General features: G+C 38.4%; 1 protein-coding gene and 1 pseudogene across 1 annotated transcript in view; one reads left to right on the plus strand and one right to left on the minus strand.

The window, feature by feature from the left end:
- SLC44A5 (solute carrier family 44 member 5) overlaps window positions 1–25,743 on the plus strand; it is a 437,182-nt gene that overhangs the window by 326,922 nt on the left and 84,517 nt on the right. The window contains exon 4 of the mRNA XM_051857582.3: window positions 18,148–18,221. Coding sequence (XP_051713542.2) covers window positions 18,148–18,221 — 74 coding nt within the window. The remainder of the gene's footprint in view (window positions 1–18,147; window positions 18,222–25,743) is intronic.
- On the minus strand, window positions 3,581–3,940 carry LOC138850414 (small ribosomal subunit protein eS24 pseudogene; annotated as a pseudogene).

Here is a 25,743-nt window from a genome sequence, read left to right on the forward strand (position 1 = left end):
TCCTTTACCTGATCTTTGCCCACTTTCAGGAGTTGACAAGAGCTAAAGTCAACACAATTCAATCGCTTGTCACATGGATTGTTAATAATGGGCAGTCTATATCCAGGAGGATATGAGAGCAGCTCTCTTTTAATGTGGCCCAAGGGAACTAAAACCAACAATGGAGCAACCCTTTATGTTCATTACAGAAAAGACAGATGTCAGCCAACCTCATTCACTGCAGCAAACTGAAAAAGAAGGCTTTGATCTCCAAAAGCTTAGAGAAAATATACTTTTATCAAGTTGATATCATAAAAAAGTGGATCAGAGTGCTTTGAAAACTGTAGGAGTGATCAAGATAGGATGTTGTATATAAATGATGTGTGAGCATCCCCTTTTCCCTCTGTGTTAAAAACCACTAGAAAGAAATCTATTCCATCCATTACATCCATGAGGCATATTTGTAGAGCCACAAACTCTCCCTGCACAATGGCATTTATCTTCACACTGTCCGGGAGACCCAGGAAAACAGCTGTGCATGGGAGGCTAGTGATACTGATGAAGCAGAACTGACTGTGGCTTCATTCTCTACTGTGCTGTTATCATCCCAGTGCAGCCCTCATTCCCCCACCTTGCATCCTTCTTTACTCCCCTCACGTGCATCCCGATTCATTCTTCATCCTGATGCCAGATAGATCCAACTCAAGTGCCACTTTTGTTATAATAGTCCCCTAGTCAACAACTTCCAGTAAGAAATGAATTGAAATTGTAGTCAGGCGTCACTTAATTTGTAAAATGATGTTAATAATAGATCTCTCTTCAACTTTACAGGGTTTTTATAATGATCCAAAGCAGATAATTTATGTCAAAGTGAGTCCTGAACTGTCAGGTTCTTTAACATATAAATTGTAACTGTTGATCTTCTTCATAGACAAGCCGGTGCTCCTCTATGCTGAGGATGATTCATTGCTCTGTGTGCCGATCTTCTCTGGTGTGGCTCTCATTCTTACTCCTGTGCTGCTCACATTGCCCAGCTGTCAGCTCCCAGAACACACGCTGCTTTACCTGCTGTCAGCACTGGTGTGCTTGCGGTTCCTTCTGCCTGAAACACCATTATTATCACCTTCTCAGAGAGTGCTTCCTTACAAATGCCCATACACTTGCCATTCCTAATATTCACTTATTCTTTCATGTTTGTGTCCTTCCTAGTATTGATCACATAATCTGCTATCATTTTATTGATTGGGCTTATTTATTGCCTGTTTATCTCTCTTGTATTTATATCACAAAATTCGAGTCTTTGAGAACTCAGACTGTATCCCTTTTCCACCTAATGTTTCCTTCCTCCTGACAGTCTGAGCTTCCTTTCCTTTTCATCCTGCCATGTGCACGCACACACACACACACACACACACACACATCTCACCAGAGTAGCAAATAGTTGACAGTCAACAAAGAGTTGCATGTTGTGGCACAGTGGGTTAATTAAGCTGCAGCTTAGAGTGCCCACATCCTATATCAGAGTGCTGATTTGAGAACCAGATTCCCCACTTTTTTTTTTTTTTATTTTACCTTTGACCGGCAGAGTGGACAGTTAGAGAGAGAGACAGAGAGAAAGGTCTTCCTTTTGCCTTTGGTTCACCCTCCAATGGCCGCCGTGGCCGGCACATCACGCTGATCCGAAGGCAGGAGCCAGGTACTTATCCTGGTCTCCCATGCGGGTGCAGGGCCCAAGCACTTGAGCCATCCTCCACTGCACTCCCGGGCCATAGGAGAGAGCTGGCCTGGAAGAGGGGCAACCGGGACAGAATCCGGCGCCCTGACTGGGACTAGAACCTGGTGTGCTGGCGCCGCAAGGTGGAGGATTAGCCATTGAGCGATGGCGCCGGCCCAGATTCCCCACTTTTTTATCAAGCTCCCTGCTAATGTATCAGGAAAGCAGCAGACAAGTGCTTGAGTCCCTGCTACCCATGTGAGACACTAGATGGAATTCCTGGCACCTGGCTTCTGCCTGGCCCAGACCTGGCTATTGGGGCCATTTGGGGAGTTAACCAGGGAAGGGAAGATTCTCTCTCTCTCTCCTTCTGTCATTCTCTCTTACAAGTAAATAATAAATCTTTTTTGAAAAGTCAGCCATGAAAAAAATTTGCTGTGGGTGTTTGGTGAAACACTGAGGAGGGAGGCCTTCCTCTTGGGAAGCCTTGGAAAATATGGGTCCTCCATGAATTCACAAGTATAATTTAGGGAAAAGGATACTAGTAGGAACTATGACTTCTTGTGTATGTTGAATGGCAACACTGTTGTAAGGGATATGGGACAATTCTTGGACGAACTTAAGTATGGAATTCCTAATGACTCCTAGACATACTATTGATATGCTATTTATGCAATGTTAACAGAACTTCTTACTCCCATCTAACATTGCATAATAGGGTGATTATAGTTAATGATAATGCACTATATATTTCTCTAAAAATAAAAGGTAGATGAAAAGATTTTGAATGTTTTCACCACAAAGAAATGATAAATATTTGAGGAGATAATTATGCCTACCATGATTTGAATGTCACCCCATGTATACATGTATGAAAACATCACAGGGTATTACATAAATATGTGTAATTTTGTGTGTTGGTTAAAAATAAAAATTCAGGATATTAATTAAGAAATAGATGCTATTCTGGTGTCTTATATTAAAGTGAAAGACTGGTATAGTTTGTGATACATTTTTAAAAGTTTCTTTGAAAGGTATAAAGATATAGACAGAGAAAAATTTTAGTCCACTGGTTCAAATGCCTGCAACAACTGGCACTGGGCCAGGCAAAAGTCAGGAGCCTGAAACTTAATCTGTGTCTGCCACATGGATGACAGGGACCCAAGCTTGAGTGATCACCTGCTGCCTCCCAGAATGCACATAGGCAGGAAGCTGGAATTGAAAGTGGAACCAGGATTTGAACCCAGGCACTGCAATATGGGATGCAGATGTCCAAGCAGCATATTTACCACTGCACCAAACACCTGACCCTGTGATTCATTTTATCTCTAAATAAATATATGAAATATATGTGTGTATACTGTCTGTGTTTGTATATGAAAGGAAGAGTTGCATTTCCATATACAGCTCATGATAACCACAGTTGTACATATTTACTATGGCTGAATTTGAGTTTCAAATTCTAGTCCATTGAATATGAATGTCAAGAATTATATAAAAATTGAATATGAAGTATAAAATGATTCAGAATTAAGAACTAACAACTTGCTATTTTACCGTTATCAATATCACCTCTAGAATATGCTTGTCTGAAAAATTGATTTCAGACTTACTTAAAAATCTGTGAAAAATATACAATGTTAAGTTTTCCTATATTAATCTTGTAAAACAGGTTTCATGTTTAGTAGTAGCACTTACAGATAAAAAACACATTCTTTACATAATCCATTTATGTTGACTAGAAATTATTAGAATAGGAAAATGCTATTTTTCATGATTGTTTAAATCTCACTACTAGCTGTATATACATTTTTTAAAGATTTTACAGTGTTTTAATTCCCATGAAAAATTCATGCAATCACCATAGATAAAGTCACTACAAAATCTTTACTCCTGTGGGTTTTTGCAGATGCCAATGTTGGCTGTGGAAGTTCCTCTGATCTTCATCCTGTTCTTATGCTCCTTTCACTGTTTTCTTGAGGTCTTTTTCTTCTCATACAGGCCATGTCTTGCAAGTCTATGTTTGGGTTCATTTTTCTTGACATAATCCAAGAAATCATAAGTCATGCTAAATCCCATTGTCTTGCCACATGCAAAATTTCTGAATCCAAATACAAAGATGACATTAGGAGTGGTTTTGTACATTTTGGCTAGTTTTTCCCGAATTTCTGTCTTTGGCACAGTTGCCTCCCCTGGGTGGAGTACACCAATGACCATTTGTTTCCTCTGAAGTAGTTGGTTAGTCATGAACTGTTGCTGTGGATTCGTTCTGAGAGGAGAAGCACGGAGTCACGACACAGACACTGGGAGTCGGGTGAAAGCGGGCTAGAGGCCAGCAGCTCACAGACTCGTTTATTTCAGTTGGTGCAGCAGCTTATATAGCCGAGGTAGCCAATCCAGTCAAGAGGTAGTGTATGCCATAACCAATCACAGCCTGTTGCCAGGAAGGCTCCTTTGCCAGGTGGATTCTGAAGCCATTTCCTAAGTAACTGATGCTTGCTTGCCAGCGCCATCTTGGCACAGCCTTCTCATCCCACCACAGTGAACTTCCTGATAGGAGTAGTTACTATATCATTCATGATGGCAGTTGACCCTCTCCCAGCCAGGGAGGAAATGTTTGTGTATTCATTTTTGAAAATTTCTAGAAGATGTCAACAGGTCATGTTCAGGTGACTTTCATTCATTCATTCAATAGGTATGTTTGGAATTCCTGCTCTTCTTTACTACAGGCAAGCCATGAAAACTATTATTATTTATTATACCATCAATCTATCAATTTTCTCTCAAGAGTCAGCAGACCCATGTTGTGGTGTCATGAGTTGGGCTACCACTTGTGATGCCGGCATCTGTTATGGCCACTTGTTCAAGACCTGGCTGCCCCATTTCCAGCCCAGGTACCTGATAATGCACCTGCTAAAGAAGTGGAGGATGGCCCAAATTCTCAGGCCCCTGAACCCATGTAGGAGACCTAAATGAAGCTCTAGGCTCTTGGCTTCAACCTAAACCAGCCCTGGGTGTTGCAGCCATTCAGTAGTGAGTCAGAGGATAGACGATGTCTTCCCTTTCTAACTTTGCCTTTCAAGGGAATAAATAATTAAAAAAAAGAATCAGTAGAAACTTCCTATATTATGAAAAGATTTACCAATCATCTGCTAGTATAATGCTTGATATTACTTATGCCTAGTGTGTCAGTTTTCCTCTGAAACTGAAGTACTTGCCCAAATAAATAACTAAATAAAAGTTTATGACAAAGAAGCATTGTTTCTGCATGTGTAATTTAAATCATTAATGGTCAAAATTCAACTTTTTAATCAAGATGATTAAGTAGATCTATAATCCTAATAAAGAAGTTTACTTGGACTATCCTAATTGTTTTATATCCATAGCTTATAGTTTAATTCCAATTTATTTCCTTTCCTTACTGCACTCATTTTTAAAAAATTTATTTTGGGAGCTGGCGCTGTGGCGTAGCGGGTAAAGCCACCGCCCACAGTGCAAGCATCCCATATGGGCACTGGTTCAAGTCCTGGCTGCTCTACTTCTGATCTAGCTCTCTGCTATGACCTGGGAAAGCAGTAGAAGATGGCACAAGTCGTTGGGCCCTTGCACCCACATGGGAGACCCAGGAAAAGGTCCTGGCTCCTGGCTTCAGATCAGCTCAGCTCTGGCTGTTGCGGCCCGTTGGGGAGTGAACCAGCAGATGGATAACCTCTCTCTCTCTCTCTCTCTCTCTCTCTCTCTGCTTCTCCTTCTCTCTGTGTGTAATATTACTTTTAAATAATTAAATAAATATTTAAAAATATTTTGAAGGGGAAAAATATTGAGAAAGAGAGAGAGAGAAAGAGAGAGGTCTCCCATCTGCTGGTTTACTCTGCAAATGCATATAACAGCCAGCTCTGGCTGGGAGCCCAACTCAATCAAGATTTCTCACATGGGTTGCAAGAACCCAAGTACTGAGCATCATCTGTTGCCTCCAAGGGCATGCATTAGCAAGGAGCTGTAATTGAGAGTGGAACCAGAATTATCTGGATTGACACCTCGGTCCCAAGTGGCTCTTAACTGTTGTTCCAAAAGCTAGTCCACTGCATTCATTTTAATGGTTGAGATTTACCATCCTTTCTGAAGTTATTTCTATATCTAAGGGGTACCAAATTAAAACCCACATGAATTTCTGTTTTAAAAATTATTTTAATAATATCTGTGACTTAATTTTTAAGATTCACTATGATTTATACATACAAGTCTAAGAGTATAATGATATTCCTTCCCTCCCTTCTTACTTCTACCTTTCTTTTTTTTTTTTTTTTTGCTTTAGAGATAACATATTTTAAACTTACATTACAGTAACAAGACTTAATACTTTACAATTGGTACACAATTTAAAAGTCACAAAAGAATACACAAAAATATAAGTCTCCCTCATCTTATCCCATCACACATTTCCTCTTCTGAGACAACTGCTATTTCCAGTTCCTGTGTATTATGAGTCAAAATTATTTTTAATTTTAAGATTGTTTAAGTGCCCTTCATTTAATGGACACTTAAACAATTATAAGTATATAAATTATAAGTATATAAATGTTTTAAAATTGAAGTGATCACATTGCTAAATTAACTTTCAAAACTAAATTTTTTTCTCACATTCTGGAAACACTATCATGATTGTATGAGCACCTTGTTAAAGATTGGTGTGGAGACAATCAGCTTTGTAAGTAAAGGAAAAGTTCTGGGGTTAACACCAAATACATATTATTTTAAGGAAAGTAAAAGGTGTTCCATTATTCAGATTCACTCAATATACCTAAAGGGGATGATCTACAAAAAAAAAGAGAGAGAGAGAGAGAGAGAGAGAGAGAGAGGGAGACGTGATGTTAAATAACCAAGACTTGATTAATAAAATTTTAAAGGCCAGCACTGTTTTCCTTCTATTTTTGATTCAAATAAGAGCTAAGTGTGTATATCTTGTAAAGCCAGTGAGATTATTATGCTCATTATTCATAGATGAAGGAGTGATCTGTCAGATGTTATGATAAGGTAATTTGGGATGCATTTTGTCTATTTAGCTCCCACTTATAGTTGTCTAAGCAACAAGAAAGAGTAATAAAAAAACAAACTCTTAGCCCTTCATGCACCTTTAGTAATTACTTTTGTTGAAAGGCTATAAACATGTAATCTGAGTTTTTTTAAAATTTTGTTCATTTATTTGAAAAGCAGAGTTACAGAGAGAGAGAAACAGAGAGAGTGAGATCATCCATCTGCTGGCTCACTCCCCAAATGGCCAGGAGCCTTACTTCTAAGGGTACAACTCCACAATAGCTAAGACATGGAATCAACCTAAATGCCTGTCAATGGAAGACTGGATAAAGAAATTATGGGGGTGCCAGCACTGTGGTGTAGCAGATAAAGCTGCTGCCTGCAGTGCCAGGCATCCCATATGAGTACCAGTTCGAGAGCTGGCTGCTTTACTTCCAATCCAGCTCAGTGCTGTGACCTGGGAAAGCAGTATAAGATGGCCCAAGTCCTTGGGCCCCTACACCTGCATGGGAGACCTGGAGAAAGCTCCTGGCTCCTGGCTTTGGATGGGCTCAGCTCCGGCCATTGCATCCAGTTGGGGAGTGAACCAGTGGATGGAAGACCTCTCTCTGCCTCTCCTTCTCTCTCTGTGTAATTCTGACTTTCTTATTTTTTTCAATGTCTTTTTTTTTATTTAGCAAATATAAATTTCCAAAGTACAGTTAATGGGTTACAATGGCTTCCCCCCCAGCCATAATTTCCCTCCCACTCACACCCCTCCCATCTCCCACTCCCTCTCCCATTCCATTCACATCAAGATTCATTTTCAATTCTCTTTATATATAGAGGATCCATTTACTATATATTAAGTAAAGATTTCATCAGTTTGCACCCACACAGAAACACAAAGTGTAAAATACTGTTTGAGTACTAATTATAGCATTAATTCACATTGGACAATACACTAAGGACAGATCCCACATGAGAAGTAAGTACACAGTGACTCCTGTTGTTGACTTAACAATTTGACACTCTTCTTTGTAGTGTCAATCATCTTCCTAGGCTCTAGTCATGAGTTGCCAAGGCTATGGAAGCCTTTTGAGTTCGCTGACTTCGATCTTATTCCGACAGGGTCATAGTCAAAGTGGAAGTTCTCTCCTCCCTTCAGAGAAAGGTACCTCCTTTGATGGCCCCGTTCTTTCCACTGGGATCTCACTCGCAGAGATCTTCCATTTAGGTTTTTTTTTTTTTTTTTTTCCAGGTGTCTTGGCTTTCCATGCCTAAAATGCTCTCATGGGCTCTTCAGCCAGATCCAAATGCCTTAAGGGCTGATTCTGAGGCCAGAGTGCTATTTAGGACATCTGCCATTCTATGAGTCTGCTGTGTATCCCACTTCCCATGATGGATCGTTCTATCCCTTTTTGATTCTATCAGCTAGTATTAGCAGACACTAGTCTTGTTTGTGTGATCCCTTTGACTCTTAGACCTATCAGTGTGATCAATTGTGAACTGAAATTGATCACTTGGACTAGTGAGATGGCATTGGTACATGCCACCTTGATGAGATTGTATTGGGATCCCCAGGTATGATTCTAACTCCACCATTTGGGGAGTTAGTCCGATTGAGCATGTCCCAAATTGTACATCTCCTCCCTCTCTTATTCTCACTCTTATATTTAACAGGGATCACTTTTCAGTTAAATTTAAACACCTAAGAATAATTGTGTGTTAATCACAGAGTTCAACCAATAGGACTAGAACAAAACAAAGAGAAAATACTAACATGGATAAAGTATTACATTGTACATCAACAGTCAGGACAAGAGCTGATCAAGTCACTGTTTCTCATAGTGTCCATTTCACTTCAATAGGTTTCCCCTTTGGTGCTCAGTTAGTTGTCGCCAATCAGGGAGAACATATGATATTTGTCCCTTTGGGACTGGCTTAATTCACTCAGCATAATGTTTTCCAGATTCCTCCATCTTGTTGCAAATGACTGGATGTCGTTGTTTTTGACTGCTGTAGAGTATTCTATAGAGTACATGTCCCATAATTTCTTTATCCAGTCTATTGTTGATGGGCATTTGGGTTGGTTTCAGGTCTTAGCTCTTGTGAATTGAGCTGCAATAAATATTAATGTGCAGACAGCTTTTTTGCTTGCCAAGTTCATTTCCTTTGGGTAAATTCCAAGGAGTGGGATGGCTGGGTTTTATGGTAGGGTTATATTCAGATTTCTGAGCAATCTCCAGACTGACTTCCATAGTGGCTTAACCAGTTTGCATTCCCACCAACAGTGGGTTAGTGTCCCTTTTTCCGCACATCCTCTCCAGCATCTGTTGTTGGTAGATTTCTGCATGTGAGCCATTCTAACCTGGGTGAGGTGAAACCTCATTGTGGTTTTGATTTGCATTTCCCTGATTGCTAGTGATCTTGAACATTTTTTCATGTGCCTGTTGGCCATTTGGATTTCCTCTTTTGAAAAATGTCTGTTGAGGTCCTTGGCCCATCTCTTAAGTGGGTTGTTTGTTTTGATGTTGTGGAGTTTCTTGATTTCTTTGTAGATTCTGGTTATCAACCCTTTATCTGTTGCATAGTTTGCAAATATTTTTCCCATTCTGTCAGTTGCCTCTTCACTTTCCTGACTATTTCTTTTAAGTACAGAAACTTCTCAATTTGATGCAATCCCAAATGTTAATTTTGGCTTTGACTGCCTGTGCTTCTGGGGTATTTCCCAAGAAGTCTTTGCCAGTACCTATATCTTGCAGAGTTTCTCCAATGCTCTCTAATAATTTGATGGTGTCGGGTCATAGATTTAAGTCTTTAATCCATGTTGAGTGAATTTTTGTGCAAGGTGAAAGGTAGGGGTCTTGCTTCATGATTCTGCATGTGGAGATCCAATTTTCCCAGCACCATTTATTGAATAGACTGTCCTTACTCCAGAGATTGGTTTTGGATCCTTGATCAAATATAAGTTGGCTGTAGAAGTTTGGATTGATTTCTGGTGTTTCTATTCTGTTCCATTGGTCTATCCATCTGTCTCTATACCAGTACCATGCTGTTTTGATAACAACTGCCCTGTAGTATGTCCTGAAATCTGCTATTGTGATGCCTCTGGCTTTGTTTTTGTTGTACAACATTGCTTTAGCTATTCAGGGTCTCCTGTGTCTCCATATGAATTTCAGCATCATTTTTTCTAGATCTGAGAAGAATGTCTTCGGTATTTTGATTGGTATTGCATTGAATGTATAAATTGCTTTTGGGAGAATGGACATTTTGATGAGATTTATTCTTGCAATCCATGAGCATGGAAGATTTTTCCATTTTTTGGTATCCTCTTCTATTTCTTTCTTTAAGGTTTTGTAATTTACATCGTAGAGATCTTGAACGTCCTTGGTTAAGTTTATTCCAAGGTATTTGATTGTTTTTGTAGCTATTGTGAATCGGATTGATCTTAGAAGTTCTTCCTCAGCCATGGCATTGCCTTTGTATACAAAGGCTGTTGATTTTTGTGCATTGATTTTATACCCTGCTACTTTGCCAAACTCTTCTATGAGTTCCAATAGTCTCTTAGTAGAGTTCTTTGGATCCCCTAAATAAAGAATCATATCATCTGCAAAGAGGGATAGTTTGACTTCTTCCTTCCCAATTCGTATCCCTTTAATTTCTTTTTCTTGCCTAATAGCTCTGGCTAGAACTTCCAGAACTATATTGAATAGCAGTGGTGAGAGTGGGCATCCCCGTCTGGTACCAGATCTCAGTGGAAATGCTTCCAGCTTTTCTCCATTCAGTAGGATGTTGGCCATGGGTTTTTCATAAATTGCTTTGATTGTATTGAGGAATGTTCCTTCCAAACCCAGTTTGCTTAGAGTTTTCATCATGAAAGGGTGTTGTGTTTTATCAAATGCTTTCTCGGCATCTATTGAGATAATCATATGGTTTTTCTTCTGCAGTCTGTTAATGTGGTGTATCACATTGATTGTTTTGCGCACATTGAACCATCCCTGCATGCCAGGGATAAATCCCACTTGGTCTGGGTGGATGATCTTTCTGATGTGTTGTTGCATTCTATTGGCCAAAATTTTATTGAGGATTTTTGCATCCATGTTCATCAGGGATATTGGTCTGTAATTCTCTTTCAATGCTGCATCTTTTTCCGGCTTAGGAATTAAGGTGATGCTGGCTTCATAGAAAGAATTTGGGAGGATTCCCTCTTTTTCGATTGTTCTGAATAGTTTGAGAAGAATTTGAGAGGAGCTAGCTAAAGCAGGAGCCATGCTCAAATAGTGTATAGTATAATAAACTTGAAAGACATTATCAGTATCATCCTTTACTTTTTCTTAGAGTATAAAATTATTTGACATATTTTATATTTCAGCATGAGTTTAAAATTCATCCAAAAATAATCCTTCCAAGCTAACACTTCTTTCTCAATTATTGGATGTCAGACTTACCTTCTAAGTTAAATGTAAACTTAGTCATTTTTAAATTTTATTAGAAATTTGAAAAACTTGGATTATTATCAAACACCTGGAAACAGGTTCATGAAATTAAAAGTTCATCTGTGCCTCCTATTAAATTTTTGAGTCTGAAATTCTTCAAGATACTCTTCAACCTATTGTATTTATTTATTTTTTAATTGCTTTTCTTTTTTGAATTTTATTTAAATTGTACAAGTTTCGTGTTTTTCATATGTTCAGATTTAGGAACATAGTGGTACTTCTCTCCCCACCCCCTTTCCCACCCAAGCTCCAACCCTTCTTCCTCCTGCCTATTATGTTTCCACTCTTAATTTTTACAAAGATCTGTTGTATTTAGATAGGTCAATGTAACTCACCCACTACCAAAATCTCAACTCACACACATAATTGAAAGGCAGAGTGTCTGGGCGGCTGAAGAGAAGCTGGAAGCAAGGGAAAGGGATCAAATAAACCCTTTCAAACACAAGCCATTAGGGAATTTTTCTTACAAAATCACCAGATTCTTCATTAATAGTAACAGCAGAGAAAGAGAGGTAAGACTTGTTTTAGCTGATTTGGTTTTAATTATACCCCTTAGATAGCCCAATATTTTGAGTCAGCTGAGTCATTAGTACTGTGTCAGATCTGTCCAGTTCAAGTGACATTCTGGAACTCATCAAAGGTAAATTGAAATTACCTCAGTTAAACTTGGAAGATGCCACAAAGTGCAGGATGCTCTGGTAAGCCCCCTGAGCACTCACTGTGTCCTTGAACAGCTGTTTGTGGTAATGTGAGAGGTCAAATAGACTTTGTGGCATTCTTCAGGAGCTGACAGAACCTCAGCTGAGCATTGCTTCTAGACTTTGGGTGGGTTGTAAATGCAGCTGTGTGAATGCAGACAGATGTAGCCAGGTGACACCAAGAGCCTTCCAACCAGAAGCGAGGGTCTGATAGGAGTTGTGGGCAGTGTACGGTCCCGGAACTTACTCATTAGGCACGAATAGAGGATCTGTCAGAGAATAATGGCTTTTAGGACTTTGATTCTCATTCTGATACTTGATATTAATGACCCTTCAGGATGGTTGATATCAGAATTTCATCTGCCACAAAAAAAAAGAAAAACAGTGAATGAGTCAGTTTCAGGATGAGGATAGAAAAGCTCTCCCTAAGAAGGAAGGAAAGTGACAGTTTGGGGAGTATAACAACTAGTGTGGAACTGAGATAGCACTTACCACCAAACTGTGTTCCTACCTCTGAATTCTATCAGATGGATTTTTGTTTGGGTCTGGGCTTTGTTTTTTAGTGATTTGTTTTTACTGGAGTTAGCAATGTCCAGGGGACATGCTCAAGCTTCACTAAACAAATTGAATCTCTGGTCAACATATTCATTATATTGAGCCAAAAAAAAAAAAATCCAAAATTTGAAACACAGCACTTTGCTTTTGATTTTCACCAGAGCCTGCATGTAATGCATAGACTTATTAGAGGTGTGTCTCCCTAATCATTCTGTGTCTATAGCATGCAAAGCTCTGTGCTAAATACTGCTGTAGGAGACTTTGATCAGCAAACTTTTTCTATAAAGGCCACGTAGTAACTATTTTAGGCCTAGCTCCAAGAGTGGCCAATGGAGAGTGTACTGTGATCCATGAATAAGTAAGCCTAGGTGGTTAAAGTACACTGAGAAGGAATATAAAGCTATAAAAATATTCTGGAGCTTGAACCAGGATTGAATTCATAGGTTCTTAAACATGAAGCCAAGACATTTGGAAATTATTAAATAAATGCTGGAGAGGCACTGCAGTTTTTAAACAATGAAGTGACATCATCACCTGTCAGTGATATCAGTGATGTGCAAGATGACTTGGATCAGGCAGCTTGACTGCATGCAGGAGCCCAATTAAGAGACCATGGCAATAGTCTGGAGAGAAGATAAGAGAACCTGGTCCAGGTCCAGGCAGCAAGAGCAGAAGGGAAGGGATAGATGAAAGACATATCACAGAGAAGGAGTCCAGGAAAGAGAACTTGTCAATTGAATATAAAAGGTAAGCTAAGAAAAAGGGAAAGTCAAAGGGAACTCCAACATTTTAAGTCTGGGTGATTGTAGGCACACTGTTTTTGTGAGTTAGAGGTAGGAAAGGGGAACCTGCCAGAGCATTTGTAGTTGGAATCCTCTCCTTACTGTATTTGGAAAACAGATGTAAGCTAGCAATAGTACTTTTGTAGTCTCACTTTTGAAAGTACTTTTATGCTAGGGCAGTTCAGTGTGAATAGTTTTGGGTAGCCTTCTGATAAATATCGGTGGGAGCAGCTTGTTTTGATTTGCAGACAGGATGAGGGAGAGAATTTGGCATATTTCTCTATAACTATTCTTTTTGTATTCTTTCTGGGACCTGGTGGTATACAACCCATTTTTAGATTAGGACAGTTGTTCTCAGTGCTTGTGATGAAAATAAAATTGAATTTGCTTGAGGAAAAGGCATAGCTCAGACAGTCCTGTAGTTGTAATGATTCAGAATGATTTTTCAGTCACAGCTTGTATTACCTATTTTGATAGTTGTCTTGAGAGCTTTATAAATTATGCAAATTAAATCCTTGGTCTTTAAAAATAACTCATTTCCTACAGAATATCTGGGATTATGAAAAATGCCCTGCATTCAAGAGTAAGGAGCAATGATAAGATGCTATAACTTCTGAAAATTTAAATTGAGCTAACGCTATGTTTCTTGACTTAGAAAATGGTGTGTAGGCCATGTTTTGTGTTTTGCTGAAATTCAAGTTTCCAGTAATTGTTTTTGTTTTGTTTTTGTTGAGAGAGGGACTATGTCTAAGACAGGGGTGGGGAAGCTTTTTTCTGCCAAAGGCTACTTGAATATTTATAACATTCGTGGGCCATACAAAGTTATCAGCTCAAAAATTACCCTGCTATAAGTTTATGGAATTTTGAATCCCACCTGCTGTTCCCTTAGCAGGGTCGCAAACGATTTCACAGACCAACAGGCTAGACGTTCCCCACCCCTGTTCTATGGAAAGGAAAAGAAACAGTTAAATGAGTAAACAGAAGATAATTATAACTACCTGAAAAGTACACACACACACACACGCACACATACACACCTGTTTTGAAAAGAAAATTCCTAAAACAATAAAGGGAATCTAACTAATATAGGAATAAATTTATAAATACTAATGTTCCTACTATTTGAGATTCTTGAATTCCTCATTCATAATTTTTGGTTTGTTCAACATCTTTCTGTGTTTAAATAAAATAAAATGAACTGGTTTGGCCAAGGAATATGATCTTCTATTACTCCTAAACAATGTATCAGAAAAACAAAGCAGACTTGAATATATTGTCCTCCCTGGCCACAGAATAGAATCCCCGAACACCTACAGGTGTGAATTATTGAGAAGTGCTACCTCACAGTGGAGAAAAACCGCTACTGGAATGGCTGTGTGAGCATGGAGTAGTCCCTGGTGCTTTAGTGTGTCCTTGGCACCAAAAAAAGATAGAGAAATCATGGTGTAAAACCCTGTATGGAACCAAAATTCAAACTGATTCCCATTCATCAGTGCCAGTAGTTAAGGGATGTGGATTTTACTTTTTATGAAATTTCCATTTGGATTCTGCTTCTTTCTTTATGTCCTATCCTTCTGATTGTTAAATTGCTTTCATTCACCTTTCCAGTATGCCTGCTGACTATATGACATTATAAATATATAACATTGGCCATTATAAGTATGAATTATATAGCATGTATTACACATAATATAAATACATAGCTGGAAATATATAACATCACAGAAATCTATGCCAGGATGATGACGAAGTGGCTGTGCATTCTGATCGCATCTCCCTCCCTCTCTCTCTCCTCTCTTGGTAGTTATGATCATACATAAGGACTTTGACAATTGCAAGATTGCTAATTAAAGCCGCCCGTGTTCTAGTTTGCGCTCCTTTAGTTTCTCACCTGCAGGCATTTGCTATTAGGCGTGAGGCTATTGAACAACCACTCCTACAAGATGAGAAACTGATGGGTCAGAGTACACTTGACACAGGTGCTTGCCTCACATCCAAGCAGGTGTTAGCTTTCAATGGTTGTTCACTGAAGAAACCAGACTGCATTTTTCCTTCTCTTTTTATTATTATTCTCATATTCTTAAATCAAAGTAAAATCTAAAGTTCCTGGGTTGAAATTGGGTTTAAACAAAAAATTATTTGTTTCTAGATTGGCCTTGATTAACTTTCTCTTTGAAATATCCATTTTCTATTGTGGATGAAGGGTTATGGTAATGTTATGTGGTTATTTTTACATATCACTATTTTGAACACTTACAAAAATTGTAATCATGCTAATGTAACTATTAAATGAAAAAGGGAAGACATTTAGAGTTAGATGTTTGCCTGCCACTGTCAGTATCTCTCTCAAGCTGCTTCAAAAGTCAGCTCACCTAACTATCCCTAAAGCCTAAAGATATTCTTGGGATACTCACAGAATTATTGATATGCATGAAAGTAATAAAAATATAACAAAGCTTTACCAGTACAAGGTATTATAATTTCTGTTATGGCATAATTATTACTCATTACTACTGCAGTGCTACTACCACCCTAGAAAAAAGTGGAACTTCAATATGCCTATGCTAAAAGATTATGTATGCCCTCAAGATCAAGAACATTTGGCTATGAAAATTCTAATGTGCAACTTTTTAATCTTGTCATCTTGTCAAAATGGTTGATTTTTTAATTAATTTATTTATTTACTTGAGAGGCAGAGCTACAGAGAGAGAAAGGGAGAGACAGAGAGAGAGGTCTTCCATCTGCTGGTTCACTCCCTAGATGATTGGAACAACCAAGGCTGGGACTTTCTGAAGCCAAGAGCCAGGAGCTTCCTCCCAGTCTCCCACATGGGTGCCGGTTCCCAAGCACTTGGGCCATCTTCTACTGCCTTCTCAGGCAGAGAGATGATCGGAAGTGGAGCAGCCAGGATTCAAACCAGTGCCCATAGGGGAAGACAACGCCAAAGGCAGATGCTTAACTTACTACACTGCAGTGCAGGCCCCTGATTTTTTTTTTCACTAGAAGTTTTTTCATCATTTCAAATAAATAATGACAATATTGTTGCTCACTTTCAAAACATAACTTTGACCTTTCAAATCACTTGTATGCTAAACAAGATAAAATATTGGGAAAAGAAATATTTCAGTGGAAAACCTTGAATATCTCTGATAGATCCTGGTTTGGCTTACGACCTTTATCCAGTCACTGAGGCTCTCTCAGCCAAATTTGCTCGAAACTGAATTTGACATCTAGCTTACAGAAGAGCTGAGGGAAGATTCCCATTTCCAGGCCTTTTACTTCATTAATGCTCTGTATACATTGTTAGAATAGTTGTAACTCTCAAGGTGGCATGTACCAATGCTATCTCACTAGTCAAAGTAATCAGTTTCAGTTCATAATTGATCATAATGATAGGATTAGGAGTCAAAGAAATCACATAAACAAGACTAGTGTCTGCTAATACTATCTGATAGAATTAAAAAAGAGAGAACAATACAACATGGGAAGCAGGATCTCTGTGAGTGAGATCCCAGTGGAAAGAACAGGCCATCAAAGGAGGTACCTTTCTCTGAAGGGAGGAGAGAACTTCCACTTTGACTATGACCTTGTCTAAATAAGATCGGAGTTGGTGAACTCAAAAGGCTTCCATAGCCTTGACAACTCATGACAAGAGCCTAGGGAGATTACTGACACCATAAACAAGATTGTTCATTGTTAAATCAACAACAGGAGTCACTGTACACTTACTCTTCATGTAGGATCTCTGTCCTTAATGTGTTGTACTATGTGAATTAACGGTATAACTAGTACTCAAACAGTATTTTACACTTTTTGTTTCTGTGTGGGTGCAAACTGTTGAAATCTTTACTTAGTATATACTAAATTGATCTTCTGTATATAAAGATAATTGAAAATGAACCTTGATGTGAATGGGATGGGAGCAGGAGCGGGAGATGGGATGGTTGCGGGCAGGAGGGAGGTTATGGGGGGAAAAAGCCACTGTAATCCAAAAGCTATACTTTGGAAATTTATATTTATTAAATAAAGGTTAAAAAAAGAATAGTTGTGGCCGGCGCCGTGGCTCACTAGGCTAATCCTCCGCCTTGTGGCGCTGGCACACCGGGTTCTCGTCCCGGTCGGGGCGCCGGATTCTGTCCCGATTGCCCCTCTTCCAGGCCAGCCCTCTGCTGTGGCCCGGGAGTGCAGTGGAGGATGGCCCAGGTGCTTGGGCCCTGCACCCCATGGGAGACCAGGAAAAGCACCTGGCTCCTGGCTCCTGGCTCCTGCCATCGGATCAGCGCGGTGCGCTGGCCGCAGCGCGCCGGCCGCGGCGGCCATTGGAGGGTGAACCAACGGCAAAAAGGAAGACCTTCCTCTCTGTCTCTCTCTCTCACTGTCCAACTCTGCCTGTCAAAAAAAAAAAAAAAAAAAAAAAAAAAAGAATAGTTGTAACTCTACTCTCCATAGAAAGTGAATATAGGCAGTCAATCCTCATTTGATAGTTCTGTACCATTAAAATGTACATGTAGAAAAGGAATGAAGAAGAAAGAGGAATGTTAAATGGCTATTTATTCTATACCATGTATTGCGAAGTGGAAAATCACAAAACCAAATAGTTTAAAACCTTTTCAAATAAAAAACAATTATTTTGATGTTGGCATACTTTAATCACTTAAAGTATTTTTCAAATAAAAAACCCAATAGTGAATAAACCTAAGAATTCTGAGAGACCTTTCTTAATCATGGTGTAACAACTGACACTTTCATTGTGCTGGTTTTTGCAGATACACATCTGCTCCACCTTTCTGAAGTATTGGCTATGAGTGGCTTATCATTATGATGTTCTTCTCCCTTCCTAGATTTTGTGCAGTAAGCAAGAAGTCATTTTGGGTCCCTTTTAATTCTTTATTTCTTTTTGCCCTTAGGAATTGTACAGATGTTCTGTGCTGCCTGGTCTTCCTACTGTTTATTTTTGGCTACATTCTTTTAGGACTTGTGGGTAAGTAAATACAGGTATAGAAGATACTTAAATTTGCCAATGGAATAGTAAGTCATTGTCATATTTTAAACATCAAGTGTTTTCTTTCAAATGCCTACTTATTGATTTCTGTCTTTCCTGGAGGGAATATGCTTCGTTAGGACTCATTGAGTAGCAGACAGGATAAGCAATAAACCCAAAGAACTTTAGTCAAATGCAAGCTCAAATTACTTAGTAAAAATTGTAAAGAAGGAAGGAAAGAGCTTATGGTTTCATTTTAACTATTTTTACTTTTAAAATTCCATTAGGAAACTAATAATATTCATGTTACTACTTACTAATAAGAACTAAGTCCTAGATCATTTAAGGTAATATATAAACTTCATTTTTAAAATAAAATTAAAAAGGAGGATCAATTATTAAGAATTTCACTATATAATTCATTAATATACATGAAGTCCTAATCTCTTTCCCACCAGAAATATCGCATGTTAGGTTAAAGATATTTCCATGAAAATGAAAACAAAGAGGACAAATATGAAATTTTTTAATTTGCATTTTTAAGAAACAGAGGAACCAGTGTGACCATTTTCTGTAAAATGATTTCATAATTGCATGTGAATATATCATACATTTTTCTTCAGGGACTTATTCCTGTTTTAGATGTTGACTTAGAGAACTTTAATATGTTACTGTTAGGGTGAGGACTTACAGTCAAATATTAGTTTCTAGCACAATAGTTAATGGCATGAAGTTAATGTTTAAAGAATGCATTAGCAGAAATAAAGCCATACCCTCGCTAGGGAACAATGAAAAAGTATTTTCCCTGTTCTTCAGTTTTAGCTTCCTATAAGAGAAATACTTGGAAAACAGCTATTGCAAGTTATTTCCAAAAGATAAATATCAATATTACTACACAAAAAACTACACAAAATTGGAGAATTTTAAAAATTAAGACATGAAAGTAGAAAGGAAGAGAATAAAAAAGCATAAACTAATCCTTCGCCTTGCGGCGCCTGCACACCGGGTTCTAGTCCAGGTCGGGGTGCCAGATTCTGTCCCGGTTGCCCCTCTTCCAGGCCAGCTCTCTGCTGTGGCCCGGGAGTGCAGTGGAGGATGGCCCAAGTACTTGGGCCCTGCACCCCATGGGAGACCAGGAGAAGCACCTGGCTCCTGCCATCGGATCAGCACGGTGCGCCGGCCGCAGCGCGCCGGCCGCGGAGGCCATTGGAGGGTGAACCAACGGCAAAGGAAGACCTTCCTCTCTGTCTCTCTCTCTCTCACTGCCCACTCTGCCTGTCAAAAAATTAAAAAAAAAAAAGCATAAACCATGAACTAAATAATACATTCTTCTGAGGCTTTCAGAAAATTCTTTTGTTATTTATTAAAGTATCTTGACTTCAAACATTAATGTAGTTGTGGCATAATATATAATCTGTAGAGTGAATATTATAATAAAATGAATTTTCTCATACAGAAATATTTTAGCTTCTCTAAATTTTTTGATATGTATTTCTTGCCTGTGTAATATTTTGTGTTTATTTTTGTCATAAAATTAAAATTTATTGCAGAAGAGAGAGAGAAGATTTGGAAAAATCTGCAGTTTTCTTATATTGTTTTGTGGGCTTGGACTGGTTATTTAGCTTCAGTTTTCACAGTTCAGAAGTATGGCAGCATTACCTAGTTTTCAGGGCTCTTGTGAAGAGAAATGAAATAATTCCCAGCAACACTGATAATGTTACATAATAGTACTGGGCAGTGATTTATTTGCTACCTTTGTATTAGTATCCTAGTTGTTCTGAATTTTAATAAATTTTAAATTTATTAAAAATTCTAATTTATTTTAATTTAATTAAAATTTAAAATTTTAATAAATTTTAATATATTCCTTTGAAATATAATTTGGTATGTTGTTTTTATGGAAAACCATAAACTTGGTTGTTAAAGTTTGAATGCACATGGAAACTTCACTAAACTCTCATCCTATGACCAGAATCTTTGCATTAGGAGACCTTATTGCATAATGAAAGAAGTCTCTCCTCCATATCTCAAAGCCATTTTGATGTAACAGAGAGAGAAACAACTTTTGTCCTTAGCCAGAGGGAGAAGAGCCACAGCCACTGTCCTGTAGACCTGATAGGGTTGTACGCCATGATCTGCCTGGAGCAAGATGAGAAATTTGCCTTCCTGTTTTATATCTCCACATTCAGTTTGTCAATGTCTTAACTCATAAAAAGACAGGAAAATGAAAAACTATGCTCTTTGTTTTATGTATAATTGTTTTATTCATAGTTTGTAACATTCTGGGATACCAAAAGTAATTCTAAGGATGGCTGAATTTAACATAAAATTTTTAAACTCATCATAAAATATCCACTGATCCATCTCACTTAATAGCAATATTCAATGTTAAAAGGGATACGAAAACAAACATGTACACAATTGGACAGTTTTCATAAAGGTCTATTTCATTATTGGTGGGTAGTGCATTTAACAGTTAAAATTCAATTACATATTGTATAGGTGACTGCATGACTGCAGTGTTGGTAACTAGAGAGAGAAGCAATTCAACTAGAAACCAGCTAACAAGCAACTGTCTAAATATTTAAAATACAGCTCTTGTTTAGATCATCCTTTGTTTTGATCTTGACTTTTTTAAAGATTTATTTATATATTTATTTGTTTGAAAGGCAGAGTTTCAGAGAGGCAGAGGCAGAGAGAGAGAGAGAGAGAGAGTGAGAAAGAGAGAGAGAGGATTTCCATCTCTCCCCAAATGGCCGCAATGGCCAGAGCTGTGCAGATCTAAAGCTAGGAGCCAGGAACTTCTTCCTGGCCACCCATGCAGGTGCAAGGGCCCAAGGACTTGAGCCATCTTCTCCTGCTTTCCCAGGCCATAACAGGGAGCAGGATTGGAAGTAGAGCAGCCAGACTTGAACGGGTACCCATATGGGATGCCGGCACCACAGGCAGCATTTTTACCCGCTATGCCACAGTGCTGGCCCCTCAAATTAACATTTATGATATTGGCCCTCTTTTGTCCCACATCAATGATGGTTGCTATTTAATTATTTTAATAGCTAAAAAAGAATATTTATTACACAGTTTATTCTTTGATAGCTCTGTGCCAACATTATGTGTACAACAATAGCACAATTTTAATATTCAATGAATTTTTATTTCATTTTCTTTTTAAATAGATTTTCAGTTTAGCAAATTAGTTCATTGTTATACTTATGGAGGAAAGCACTTGAAGTTGGAGTCCAAAGCTTATTTGGATTTGTTTTTTAATCTTTCCAGGGATAATTATTGCTATTAACTTAGAATATAGGGAAGTTAATGCAAGCAAATCCAGAACACTGTGCCATGAGAAGTCCAAGGCAAATGAGATTGCGCATGCACAGGTCGGGATCAACAGGTTGAGCTGGGCTCTCAGGGAATACTAGTGTCCTCAGTCAACCCAGCTGAGATTTCAGATGACTGAAGGTCCAGTCAATAACTGACTGTGTAAGATGCCACAAGAAAGAGCTGAGCCTTTTCCCAAATTCTTGACTCCCCAAATCATGAACAAAGGAAAATCACTGTCATAAGTCAATGAGTTTGGAGGTGCAATGATAGGTAAGCAGTACAAAATTTGGTTCCTGGAATTGGGATGCTGGATTAACAATGCTGGGAGAAGTCTGTGTTCAGATGTTCAGTGAACTTTGAAGGACCATGAGGAAAATGTGATATTCAGAGAGCAAGTGTATTTGCATTTGGAGGGAATTTTTTAAAACTGTAGCCAGAGGGTGAACTGTGGTAGTCTTAACGCATGGCTGCAAATTCTTTCCCATTGCTTTTACTGAGAAGTGGGGTCTATATACTTTCTAGATAGGATTGGAAGATTCCCTCATAGAGAAATCAGCCAAGCCAAAGCAGACCAATAAGGAGCCTCTCTGAGCAGCATTTACGGATCAGGACAAGGCCTAAAGAAATGTTGGCATGGTTGGACCTGAGACAGTAGATCTGAAAGCAACAAGTAGAAAAAAAGGAGGAACCTTACACAATTCAGTCTTGAATTCTTTATAAGATAGAGAATAAGTAGTACAGATAATAATAATAAACTGTGTTTAAACTTGACCTCATAATCTCAGGTATTAAAGTGTGTTTATTGTCTTAAGACAATAATACAGTTGCATGGTGGGTTCTCGATTTATTGCTTAAGGAAGTCCAGCATAGCATTTCCTTCCTTGACATGAACTGTCTCAAAGCACCAAGGAGGGAGCAGTCCTGTTTCAGTTTCTAGGTGGAGAGAGAGAGAGAGATGAGAGATTTTTTTTTTTTTTCTAGAGAGAGGTCTCCTGGCAGAGTGGCCAGGAGGTGGGCTCCAAGAGAGGCAAAACCCAAAGGAGTTGCTGGTAGTGGGGTTCTTAAGCACAATTTTGGGGAAGAAAAAAACTTGACAATCAGCTTGACATTCAGATACAAGCAAGGACAAAACCCGTGAAAAGACCTGATCTATAATCTTATTTGCTGAGGGATGGGATAGGCAACTTGTTTTTATTATAAACTGTGAGCTCAGAAGGATGGAATCAGCACCCCCTTGCTATTCTCATGATAAAATTGGGAGCTTCCAAGAAGTGGGGCAGGCACTTTTGACCTTGCTTAAGATAACTTTTGGGGGAAGCAAGCATTTTGCACCCTCAATTTTCACTGGGACCAACCTGAATGCCTATTTACCCATCTGACTGCTCACATTCCCTCCCCCAGGAGAATGGACCCTAACTTCTGTTAGGAGGTATAGGACGATGACCTGCTCAAACTGAGCTTGATGGAGGAAGGAATGACAGTCAAGACAGGGTTCCAGCAGGAGGTGGCCTCTCAAGGGAGATCAGGGCCAGCTTGCAAAAATAGCTTCCTTCTGAGGTTTCATGTGCATGGCTCTCTAGAATTTCACTGTTCAAGTCTGGAGAAAATAAATCTAACAAGAAGATTGTATTCACAAGGTCTAAAACAAAGGACAGAGTCATTATTAGAGGACCTAAAAAGCTTTTCCCATTGAGAAAAAAATAGAAACTGACAGGAGGGGCTTGATAACCTTATAGTATACTGAAGCTCTGATGATTTAGTGATATTGTTTGGCGTCATTTCATTTTTCATTGCTAATCTGGATCTTTCTGTTACATTGGTGTTTTCTATGCTACGATCTAAGACTATGGCTTTTTGAGTTTTTAAGTGTTTCTCAGCCATCGTTTCCACAAGCATGACAAATGTTGGAATAGCTGCATCCAAATTGACTTCTTGCTTTATTAAGACTAGCTCTTAAAGCTCTTAAGTCCTGATGTTAGGCCTAAGACACCCACTCCAGCTCTCCATCCATGTCAAGTACCATTTGGGGAGATGTTTACCCTTTTTTGGCCAGCATGCATAGATTAGGGTCAGTCTCATCGTCCTAAATTGAAATCTTAGGGAGAAAGGGCTGATGCCTTGGGTTTTCCTTCTCTTTTTCCATCCCAGGGAATATGAGGAATGGAGAAACCACTTGTTCATAACTAAGAGAGGTCACTCAAGTGACCTTTTGAGGAATAAATAATTCCAAATGACTTTTGGTTCTATCTATTCAGAAAAGCAGTAAACAGTTTCTCTTACTAATAAATATGATTTTTAAGTTTTTCACTTTATTGAGGTATGATTGGCACAAAATTTGAAATTATGTATATTTCAAGTATATAACATTATGTTTTGATATAAATGTATCTTGTATAATGATTACAATCATCAAGCCAATTAATATACATTTATAACCTGATGCAGTTATCTTTATATGTGTGGGGGATGGTAAGAACACAAAATATTTACTCTGCTGGAAAATTTCAAATATAGAATATCTTATAAACAATAGCTACCATGCTGTACATTAGATCTCTTATTATTCATCTCTTACTTATTCATCTTTTTAAATAATTTTTAGAGAGAAATTTATTTATTTCAAAGGCAGAGTTACAGAAAGGCAGAGAGAGAGAGAGAGGTCTTCCATCCGCTGGTCCACTCCCCAAATGGCCGCAACAGCTGGAACTGCGCCAATCTGAAGTCAGGAGCCAGGAGCCTCTTCCAGGTCTCCCAAGTTGGCACAGGGTTCCAAGCACTTGGGCCATCTTCTACTGCCTTCCCAGGCCATAGCAGAGAGTTGGATCAGAAGTGGAGTGTCTGGGACTCAAACCAGTGCCAACATGGGATGCTGGCACCACAGGTGACGGCTTTACCAGCTATGCGACAGTGCTGGTCCCTACTTACTTATTTTATAACTGAAAGTTGTACCATCAGCCAATATCTCCCCATATCCCTACTCCTTAGCCCCTGAAAACCATTACTCTACATTCTGCTTTTATAAGTTTGAACTTTTTGAATTCCACATATTATTGAGGTCATACATCATTTAGCTTTTGGTGCCAGGTTTATTTCATTCAGCACAATGTCCTCTAGGTTCATTTATATTGCAAATGGTAGAATTTTCCTCCGTTTCCAAAGGCTGAATAATAGTCCTATGTGTGTATGTGCATAAATATCATACTTTTCTTTATCCATTTGTCTTCTGACAGACATGTTTCTATATCTTAGCTATTGTGAATAATGATGCAATGAATGTGGGGAAGTAGATATCTCTCCAAGATATTCATTTTATTTCCATTTGAAAGTATATCCAGAGGTGGGATTTATGGATGCTATGCTAGTTCTAATTTTAGTTTTTTGGGGAACTTCCAAACTTTCTCCATAAAGATTGTACTAATTTTATTGTCACTAACAATGTGCACACCATCCTCAATACTTGTCATCTCTTATTTATAATAGCCATCTGTTCTTCAGCAGACATCCTGTTGGTCTAGTTTTGGGAGCATAGTGGGATGACCCAAATTTTATTATATGGAGAAAATTCAGTTGGTTGTGACTTTAACAGGAAATTGCATTGTGCTTTTCATCCACCGTGGAATAAAGTGAACTGACCTATCAGATCCAAGTCTGGGGTCATTATTTCAGCAAAGTAAAATTATTTTCCCCAATAAAAAGTAAAAAGTTTTTAAAAATCTAGTTTCATTATTTTCAAAATTGTTCTAGTAAACTTTTCTGAACAAAAATGTTTTATATAAATAAGATAATCAGAACTAACATCAAATGTCTTTTTTCAATCATTTCAAAGATATAAACATTTACAAATTACTTTATATACTTTGACTTCCTTTTGCTTTGGAAATTTTCACTTAAGAATAAAACGTTTGGCTGTGACTGTTACTTGAGCAGAATTTTTTAGTGTTGCATGAGATTTTTTCTGTTTCCTATAGTTTTCTTAATGAGTAAATTCCAGACGATGTTAAAATTGAATATTGTTAGCATTAGATGGGTGCTCTGTGCTCAAGGACATGACCCTAAACTCACCATTGAGTGGAAGAGGCCACCTGTGAACTGATAAACAACATTTTCCTTATCCAGGCAACTGCAAACAGGGCTGCTTCCAAAAATGTTTCTACAGCAGCAGTATCATCAACACAGATTTTCAAATTCGGTATCATGT

Source organism: Oryctolagus cuniculus, chromosome 7 (assembly GCF_051225735.1).
Source record: "Oryctolagus cuniculus isolate XC-2025 breed Fujian yellow rabbit chromosome 7, ASM5122573v1, whole genome shotgun sequence".
NCBI lineage: Eukaryota > Metazoa > Chordata > Mammalia > Lagomorpha > Leporidae > Oryctolagus > Oryctolagus cuniculus.